The sequence below is a fragment of the Leptinotarsa decemlineata genome, unplaced genomic scaffold (assembly GCF_025532065.1).
Source record: "Leptinotarsa decemlineata unplaced genomic scaffold, Ldec_3_MD MMD2_tig00000008_RagTag_RagTag, whole genome shotgun sequence".
NCBI lineage: Eukaryota > Metazoa > Arthropoda > Insecta > Coleoptera > Chrysomelidae > Leptinotarsa > Leptinotarsa decemlineata.
This window is the reverse complement of record NW_027412537.1, coordinates 13546051-13556959: the sequence shown is the minus strand read 5'-3', so window position 1 is coordinate 13556959 and position 10909 is coordinate 13546051. Positions and strand designations below refer to the sequence as shown.

Below are 10909 nucleotides of genomic sequence, written 5' to 3'. Positions count from 1 at the left end.
GTTATTTCTTATAAAATACATTTTTTGTAACAGCAAAGGTGCCTATTATTCTAAAGCACATAATACTAATATCAAAACATAGGATATATTTTTTTTCATAGCATAATGTGATTTAGAACTTTCTCTATGAAATCGTGAAATAATTCTCTTGACCTTTCATCAAAAGGTGCATTTTATTATTTGGTTTCGACTTTACCCCAACCTAACAAAAAACTGCGGTATTGTGGCTTAGTCACCTTTACCTCTGAGCCCCTCATTTCATGTACTTCTCACTCTTCTTAACGTGCGTTTCACCAAATGTCTTGGCATTTTAAGGAGACATACTTTATATCCTGGAGACGCCAACTTGGTTTGTGAAACGCGCGTCGAAAAAGTGTTGCAGGTCAGGTGTTTGGGAAAAATGTTCACACTAGAAGTTCCAGTTGTAGCTTTCATTTCAAATTCATACCTATTCAGTGAAAACTCTCACAGTAATAAAAACAAAGATCCTATCAAAATACAAAATTTAATTTGGTATAAAATGCTTTTTACAAAAAAATAAAAGAATATCAAAAAATTTGAGAGAATAAAAACATTGAGCGCACCACATGGCAAAATTCACAAACTCGTCATAGCCGGAGGCCTGGCGTAGGCCTTAGGAATGAACCCATACTTCCTGGTCTTCGGGGCGTAAGCCCACAACCAGCCATCCACCGTTTGATTATTGAGATCTGCGTAAATCCAATCTCCCCTTCGGACAGTCAAGTCATCGGGGGCTTGGGCTTTGTAATCGTAAAGCATCACAAGTTCTGTACCATGGAACCTAAGATCCTCAGCGGCAGACGTCGTCAACGAGTGAGGGTTGGCCGGGTTAGGAAAGCTGCCAGCACCATTTTGATTCGAGGAGTTCAAGTGGCCTGAGGAGAGAATATTTGCATTCAAAACGTTCAAGGTTTGTAAGCTGGGAGAATCTTATTTTGGTCTCGTCATGAACACTGACCTTGTATCACATTATCAGCCGGATATACAAATCCAGAGGGGATGAAGCCTTCTTGTCCGTCACTGCGCACAATCCAGTACCAATCGGGGTCTTCTCTATTGAGAACTATAAGAAATACCAAATATTTAACACATATTGCAAGAGGAGTGAGTATTTTGAAGCAGTTCGGAACTGAAATTGTTGGATATGGTTTAGAGATCATCTTAGATATCTTGTTCCGAAACAAACACTGTTTCCACTAACGAGAAATGCAATACTCATCTCGACGCGCGTCATCAACCAAATTGACGTCTTCAGGGGATGAAGAAAACAGTTTCTTCTCTCTCGAGGACGCGCGTCTCACCAATCAAGTTGACGTCTTCAAGTCATTAAAAAAACCGTTTCTTCTCTCCTGAAGACGCCAACTTGGTTAGTGAAACACGCGTGAAGAGTGGTATTACATTTCTGGTGATTAGAAAGAGTGCTTGTTCTGTATGTATTCCAGAGATTCCAGTTTTACTTTTTACCTTTTTCCAATCGAGGGACATGAGGATAGGAGAGGTACACATTTTCCATGATAATTTTTGAAACAATGGTTACTCAAAATTCTGAATGCTCACCATAGATATGTTATGTTTGTTTTTAAGTTACCAAACGTTATGAAAAAAAAAATAGGAGGAGCTTTGGAAGAGGTATATGTATGTATCTTATATCATGTCTCCAGGATCTGCTTAAGAATTTTGTGTAGCAGCTGTTTGGATTGTTTAAATATGATCTACTATCAGTAAAAATATTAATTACACCAAGCCATAATATTGTCAGACCAGATGGTGAGTAAAACAAGGATCTTTTTGAATCACTCTAGGGTATTTATTTATTTATATACACTAGAATATCTCTAATCCGGCACTATTGAAAACCAGAGAGTGTCGGATTATTGGAATGTTGGGATTACTGAATTATAAAGAAAAAATCATAACAAACAAAATAGTGTCGTGTTTCCGTTCACTTGACATTTTTAACTATTCACTATTCTCACTTCAAAACAATATGAAAATACACGTGCACATGATAAGTTGTGAGGTTAGACCATAGTCGAGTTTACGACTCCAACGGACCTCCCTGTAAATTTATTTCAGGAGCGAGTCTACAGAGGAGATGGATGTCGAGTTAACGACTCCAACTGACCTCCCTGTAGGTAAATCTAGTTCAGGAGCGAGTCTACAGAGGAGATGGATGTCGAGTTAACGACTCCAACTGACCTCCCTGTAAATTTAGTTCAGGAGCGAGTCTACAGAGATGGATGTCGAGTTTACGACTCCAACTGACCTCCCTGTAGGTAAATCTAGTTCAGGAGCGAGTCTACAGAGAAGATGGATGTCGAGTTTACGACTCCAACTGACCTCCCTGTAAATTTAGTTCAGGAGCGAGTCTACAGAGGAGATGGATGTTGAGTTTACGACTCCAACGGATCTCTCAGTGAATTTAGTTCAGGAGCGAGTCTACAGAGAAGATGGATGTCGAGTTTACGACTCCAACTGACCTCCCTGTAAATTTAGTTCAGGAGCGAGTCTACAGAGAAGATGGATGTCGAGTTTACGACTCCAACGGATCTCTCAGTAAATTTAGTTCAGGAGCGAGTCTACAGAGGAGATGAATTTCGAGTTTACGACTCCAACGGACCTCACTGTAAATTTAGTTCAGGAGCGAGTCTACAGAGATGGATGTCGAGTTTACGACTCCAATTGACATCCCTGTAAATTCAGTTCAGGAGCGAGAGCTGCGGCGTACGCAGAATCTGTCTCAGGTGGAGGAACTAACCCCCCATGAGCAAGTTAGCAAGCGTTTGCGCTCAAGTGAGGTTTCAGAGGCGAAAAAGCCCTGCACGGCTGAATCCAAGGCATCGTCAGGTGTAGCTGACATGCAAAAACCCTCATATGGAAAGGTTGTCGTGGGTATCAACGTGGGAATCTTGCAACTTGACTATCCGACTACCTCATTAACAGAGCATAAGCTTAGTGCCTGCCCCGCTGGGGACCGAATCAGATCTTTAAAGTTCGGCAGAGCCGTAATCTAACCATCTAACCTGAAATACCGCTCACCATATAAACCAATCGGCTTCGTTAAGAAGCTGGGTTTGTTTGGCCGAGTGAGAATTGGTGTGAGCTACAATAAACCCTTGCGGGTTGCGGTGGAGGGTCGAATAGACAAGTTTTCGGTGACCTCGAATCGAAGTGCGGAGCCAATTTCGTCCTTTTACCATAGCCGTGCGCTCATATAAAAACGAAATTTAAGGTTATTATAGAATATTTTATGGTAGATTACTTATAAACAACTACAAAAACTAAAAACAATTATAACAACAGCGAATAAACTAAACACAATATCAATTTCCGACCGTCAAATCCTTCGATACTACAGCACTGAGCGCGTTGGATGAGAATCTCATCCTAAGAGCGGTTGAAGGTCCCCGGCAACTCGGGCGGATCACGTGGTAAGAGGGCCTACTGGTTGGTTAGACTGTGATTAGACTTCTAGACGACGACGTCGCTACAGAGCGCATAGGGATAGAGTGGCTAGGGAGGCGCGGGCGGAGGGTGCCGAATTATTGGAGGGTGCCGAATTATTGGAGGGTGCCGAATTATTGGACGTACCGGTCTATTGAGGTGCCGGATAAGTGAGATTCTACTGTAATTGTTTTTCTGGTCCAGACAACATACATATGCCCATCAGACATTCATTTTGATATATTATGGATTTTCATAAGAACGTCTCACTACGTCAAAATCCTACTAGGTCAAAATATCACTACGCCGAAAGCTATCGTCAGCGTGACGTCAGCGGAAGACTGACGTCACCAAAATACGGAAGTTGTCGAATAATTCGACGTAGTGAGATTTCGACGTAGTGATACTCCTTCAGTCAAATTATTCTTACGTCGAATTCCCGTCATGTAAAATGAATTTGAATAATATCCTTCATATTTTGGTGACGTCAGGGGAAGGGATCGACGTACTGAGATTTCGGCGTAGTGGTAAACATCCACTTTCATAAGATATCCTTCAAAGATGCTCTTGAAGATTTTCATTTCATTTCATTTTTATTTGTCTCAAAAAAATTTTACATTTTATAGACACGTCCAAACCTTAACCCAAATAACTAAAGATAGATGATAATTTGTAGTCCTGGGAATATAATCGAGGTTGAAAATAATTGTGATATGGGATATTGAAGAATAAAATCATATATGATCTACATACAAGGTAAAATACATTTTAAGGGATGACTAAATATGAATATATAAAATGTAAAACGTATGAATTATATATAAAAAGTAAATGTATAAAATATACATATGAAGTATGACCGCTCTGGATTGAATGATTCCGTACAGTCCATCTCGTCTTGTGTCTGTAAATTTTTTGCTGGAAAAATCCTCACTTATTTACTTTGTAGTAAATGTTCAAGAGGTAGCGAAAACTTATGTGAACTTCTGGAACTCCATCTAGCTTTTCCTAGTATGACTAATAACCAGTCCGTGCTAAGCTTATTGTTAAATCATCTGAAAATGGAATTTTTAACAGGTGATGATCGACTGTATTGCCAAACATGTGCCAAACTAACTGACTGTTATAAGGAAACAAGTATAGCTGAGGCACCAGTCAATCTAATAATAAGACTGATGATCTTCAAACAAGACTCAACCTCTGACGGAAGCAAGAAACTCTCTGGAAGGTTCGAAATAGATAAACATTTCAATCTAGCAGACCACTATTATAATATTCATGCAGTCATTGTTCACTGTGGTTCTGGCGTTGAATTTGGACATTATTACGCCTTGGTCAAAGACGAAACGGACTGGTTTAAGTTTGACGATAGTCGTGTCACGAAGTGTTCTGGCGATGTATTGAATCTATTGGAGCCTCTGGAGACACCCTACATTTTGTTTTATAAGAAAGAGGACATTGGTAGATCAAGATCTTCAAATGATGTGGTGCTGCAGGTTTTTCTGGGTTTTCCTGCAGCTGAAAAAGCAAATGCGCCACTGGAATCAATGAAGTCGCCCCAGAGCACCAATTAATTTTTATTGTTGTTTTTATTTTTATGGTTGTTTTAATAAATATTTAATCACTGAAGTATGATGTATAAAATGTAAAAAAATATGTAATGTGAAATGTATAGAATGTCTAATGAATGAAATATAGATAAATATATACCGTAACAATAAAATGGGAATTTATATTCAATCACTGTGATTATCCATGAACAAATGCTGATTTTCATCGATCAACTGAGTAAATTCTTGGAAGTTGTAAATACAGTTACTAGATAAGATACATTTCAATTTGGATTTGAATTTTTTTGGAGGTAAATCTCGAAATTGAGATGGTAAGTTGTTATATCAGTATCAATTTTGGTGGTTTTATGAAGTCTTGTTTTTGGTTCAACTATTCTTGAAATAGCCTTTGAAAGTGATCAATTTCAAGTGACACGTATTTAGGAAAAAAGGGAATTTCCTAAACAAAAAATTACAGTTATTCTTATACAAGAAAGCATATTAGCAAGGTACAAGTAATCGAAAAATCAAAAAGGTAAAGAAAAAAAGTTCGACATTTTTATGGATGTCTATATTTGATATCCATTTCAGGCTTATGGACATCCAGTACATGTCTGGGATATTCCCACCTGAAATGGATGTGAATGGGATATCTGTAGGATATCCACCAATGATTAAAATTGTCAAAATTCAACTTTTCGCACAAAATTTGAAGGTGAAATATATTTTTGAGAACCTCCAGATATATTTATGGAAATTTTGAAAATCATATTGAATACAGGTGTCGTGACTCCTCTAACAACTTTTTTTGGACTATTATCTGCATATACTTTAGTTCAATTTCTTTCAGTTTGCTAGTATTTAACAAAATAAACAGGTCAAAAATAATATTTCAAAACACTAAAAGAGAAATCCTCTCAGGTATCTCAAAGGTGCGGGGTTTCCTCCTTTTCATAACAGAGGGCGTATGCCTCTCTACTCACAGGCGATAATATTGGATCATTCAGTAAAACTAATTGTGTTGATATGTCATATTGAATATTTAGAAACGACAAGATTGTCATAATAAACCAAAACGTGTCTTAGTCTTACTTTGAAGCTATTCAACCTCCATATTAGACATTTTCAATCACCGGGCAGGTGTTTTTCATAGATGAACAACAGGTTTTGTTGAGATTATTTTTGTGAAGTTGGAGCCCAGTTGAAGAAAATAACAAGCAAGTAAATTCTTATAATTCATTCCTAAGTATTTCACGGCTTACCTGTTACAAACTCTCCTCTTTCAACAGAAACGTCATTTTCATCTCTAGCGATAAAAGTGTATAGTACGATAAATCTGCCGGAAGGATCCTTTGAAAAAGGTATCATGTCTGGCTCAGAATGTATACTAATAGGCGAAGCTGCCTCTGTATCGTCCTTTTTACCCAGGGAATCACAGTCACTAGTGTCCACAACAACCGCATCACTAAAATATGAAAACAAAGTATTTACCTACATTTAAAATGGAGTGACAACCTGATAATTCAACAAAAAATCTTACCAATCATTGTTGGTGTCTAAACTCTCACCGGATGCTACATGCCCTTCCCTTGGCAGTTTTTTCTTTATGGCAAGTTCCGCCAAATGATTATTATAAGGAGTGCAATAGGAGTATGGTATGAAACCTTCCTGTCTCGTATCCAGTCCTATCACATACACCCAATCATTTTCTCTATATAAAATATTAACAATCTGAAAATGAAAGCAACAAAAATTATTTTTAGTGTGACTTGTGGGAAAGAGGCAATCAGCTGAATGTTTGTCTAATATGAACAATGCCCTCTTTCAAAGAACAAAAAAAAGACTCTAGGCAAGTTTAAGTCATATTCTCTTCAAAGGAATCCCACATGCCAAGTAAAACTCTACCAATGAACTCATCATATTCCACTACCCCAATAACCTCTTTTTCATGTTACATTTATGATGATATGCACAATAGTTTCAGGTGACGAATGAATTTTGATTGATTAGACTGATCAATTTCAACGACATTACTGTATTCCTATCGAAACTGAATTATATAAATTGAGTATCAGCTATTGCATGAACTCCTCTCGGTTCAGAATCTAAATTCGTCATTGTTTTATTTCTCAATATATTTGATGGAATGTGACTTTCCGGCCCTCACCTGTCCTCGTTTCACCTCTAGTTCATCATCCACACAGGGGGTGAAATCATGCAGCACAACCATTTTGCTATCAGGAGATAATCCATGTTCTTTCTCAATGCCAACTCTGACAAGAGTTTCAATACTTGCAGAACCTGTAATTCTTCCCATTCCTGGTGTAACCCCATTATTGGATCTGGCAAGTTCTTTCTCCAAATCAACACTGGATGCTAAAATTAAGACATTCAATAAAGGAACATGCTTCAGATGAATAATTAAATGAGTACTTACATTTTTTCTTTGTACCACGTCTGATGCGAACAGGGCATAAAAATGCCATTTTATGTATTGTTTACATACTTTTTTTACATTAACGTTATTCCTTGCACCTCATTTTTGCTCGATACGTTGACCTCGAATCAGAATCTTCATGTTACATACAGAAACAGTCAAGCTAAAGATGATTTTCAGCAAAATGTTATCAAGCAATGAAAAATAATTGATTTCCGATTTGAGTTGATTCCTAAGCACATTCGGTTTTCGTTAAATAAAAAAGTGCAAATAAATGTAGTGACTTCTCACAAAACAACTCATAACAAACTTGTTTCTCAAGTCAAGTCTCTGGTCGCTGAGATTTGCTCCTTTGGGCTGCAAATTGCGGTGTCTAAACTTCCGGCGCCGTTTCCGTTTTGGCACAAAATTTCAAATAGGAATTCGTCTTTTCACGCACGGTGAGAGGAATTAACAATGTGACGTTCAGTTCGAATGTTATTTATGTTTCACGTTTTCTAATCCACGTATACTGGATTAGAATCTATATACTTACCTAGCTACTTTTGTTATGCTGGACACGATGAAAATTTAGTGGTTTTAATCCATTTGAAATTAAAATCAATCAACAATTTTGAGCAGAAATGTTTTTATGTACCTATTTGAATGAAGTTCAAGTGGAAAAGATTATTATTCACCAGATGTTAGGTGGCATAACCGTTCAAACATATCAAATTTAGAGCAGAAAAGACAAAAGTTGTAACAATAAAAATTGATATTGCAGGAAAGGTTTTTACAATTCCAAGAATTATTCAAATCATTTTTGAAAGCAATATTGGATGGAGCACAAACTATATGCTCAGGCAGATTGTCCCATCGGATGAACACATTACACATTTAATATTGACGACACAGTTTTAGAAATCTTTCTCGCACTATTTTGAATGGGTGTCCTCTCAGTCTTTCATTATTAATCCGTGAAGGATTTTGAATGTTTCAATAAGATCACCTCGTAAACGACGATCTGATAGTGATGTATGATATGTAGTTCAAGTAATTCAAGGCGACGATTATATGTTAGGTAACGAATTTATGAACACAACTTGGCAAGGTATTCAGTGACTTGATGTTGCGCCTTTGGCGGGTTTGCTCAAGCTCATAAATGTCTTTGTCAAAGTACTATTTCAAACTGGCACAACATACTCGAGGATTGGTCTAATGTAAGGTTTAACCAACGTTCTCCTGGAAATGGAAAGTTTTGAATTAACGATTGATGAAATCTTGAGGAATGATATTTTGGCCAATAGTAGTATGAAGATTTCAAACTTTGAAATCACACATTGAAATTAAAAAAGACACGAGTTTAGTGTCAGAGTTTATGAATTGTCGTGAGGTTAATAACCAAAGCTTCACATTGGTCAAACTGGAAGAATATTTGAAGCACGCATAAAAGAACACAGTAAGAGTTTTCAGAATGAAAAAATGAATTCAACGTCGATCCTTACAGATGGAAACAAGTTCAATCATGAATTCAAAACCCTTCATTTTCAGAAAAAATATATGAAAATTAACCAATTTAGAAATATTCGATATTCAAAGAACGATCAACTAGATTATCCCTTGTTAACCAGATAATTATTCTTAGAACCAGCAGAAAATTTGATGTAATTTATTGACTTTGTATTTACCTGCTTTTACTAGTAAATTCAGGATTACATCCAGTCTTTTCAAGTACTGAAATTTAGCCTAGAATTAATTATCTGATTTTTCCGAGAATAATAGCTAAAGTTATAAACCATGTCAGTAAGTTTTGATAGGGATTTTCATCAAATATGTTACAAATCTCATGGAAACAACCCCAAATCTTCAATTGCAACTGAAAATAATGATAATAATGTTCAAGGAACTCAAAAAATACAATACTATGGCTATCACAAGAATCTATACTTATCTTGGAACGAGCATTTATAATCACGGAAGTTTAAGAAGCTTATGCCTGGTAATGGGAAATATGATTTTTAAAATTTCATGACAGGTAGAGAATTCATTGAAACACAAAGCAGAGTATTTTTGTTGTTTGAAATGAAACTTCTTCATAGAAGCGCATGACGAACATATACAAGAAATTATATTCCTAATATGGGAATGAAAGTTGAGTTTAACATCGAATGTAACATCTGAATTAAGCACTTCATCCACTTGTTTGACGGGAGTGATTTCAAAAAAATTCTTTATATTCAAGTCAACCGTAATAACTGAGCCTCAATCGTAAAATAGTGAAAGTTCAGCTTGCAGTACATCTGTATCATTCTCATCCTCAATACTTTCAAAACTGTTGAAGTCTTTGGCAAACAATAATAATTCAGAATGTTCAACAATCAGTGAAATGTGTGAGAGCTATTTTCTGGGTTTTTTGGCCGTGGTCTGAAAGTTTTCATGCCTGATGTTCCGTCTACTGCGGCAGACATTATCGAAGGCCTTATGGAAACGTTGGGTACACCGAGAACAACAACTTAAGCACCAACCTGGGCACTCCACCGTTACCACATCATCTGTGATGATGTCTACCGCAGTAGTAGACGAATCGTTAGGCTAGGAAACTTGCAGACTACGGCCAAAAAATCCGGAAATAGCTCTCACACAGTTATCTCCGGCTGGGAAAGTTTACATTCTTTAAAAAGTGAAATATTATTGATAAATGAGTTGAAGAAAAGCAGGTCACGGTGAGAGCCCTGGGGAGCTCTTATATGAAGGGGCGCTGTATGTCAGTCAAATATGGAGGCACCATGTCAGATGAGCATGCTGTTTCTCAGGACTCAGTTTTAAGACCATTATTATTCATTATATTTGTCAATGATTTGCCTGAATATGTGAGGGACTGCCACATAACGATGTTTACAGATGACACCACTGTTACAGTCACTAGACATACTATGGACGACGTGGTAACCAAAATTATTATCATTATCGATGAATTCACTTCTTGGTGTGAACGCGACCGACTAGTCTTGAACACCTCAAAATCATTGACAATGAAGTTTTATAACAGAAATAATAATACTCAAGACGCAGTGTTCTCTATTGATGAAATCGATATGTCACAAGAAGTAAAATGTTTAGGAACAATTGTGGATGAAGCCTTGAATTTGAATTCTCATATTGATGGTGTCTGCAAGAAACTCAATAAAGCATTTTTTGCAATAAAGCTGATGAAAAACTGTGTAGATCAGAAAAGTCTACTTAGCATCTATTATGCAATGGTTTTTTAACATATTTCCTTGAACATCATGTCTTGGGGTGCGGTTCGGATTTTAACAGGGTGTTTATAGGACATAAACGTATTCTGAGACTAATTTTTGACATGGAATATCGTGAAAGTTGTAAACCAGTATTCATAAGAATGAAATTGCTATCTGTCCCAGCAGTGTATATTTTAAAATGTGTAGTTTTTATTAGAAAATATCTTACAACTCTCACA

General features: G+C 36.8%; 1 protein-coding gene across 1 annotated transcript; it reads right to left on the bottom strand.

Moving 5' to 3' along the window:
- Positions 1 to 486: 486 nt before the first annotated feature.
- Positions 487 to 7837, bottom strand: Dlish (Dachs ligand with SH3s). Its single transcript, XM_023172426.2, has 6 exons — positions 7453 to 7837; positions 7183 to 7391; positions 6556 to 6746; positions 6278 to 6480; positions 980 to 1084; positions 487 to 896 (listed from the first exon to the last, which is right to left on the bottom strand). Exons 1-6 carry the CDS (start codon positions 7499 to 7501, stop codon positions 598 to 600), a joined length of 1056 nt encoding a protein of 351 aa, XP_023028194.2. The 5' UTR covers positions 7502 to 7837; the 3' UTR covers positions 487 to 597.
- Between the last annotated feature and the right edge of the window lie 3072 nt (positions 7838 to 10909).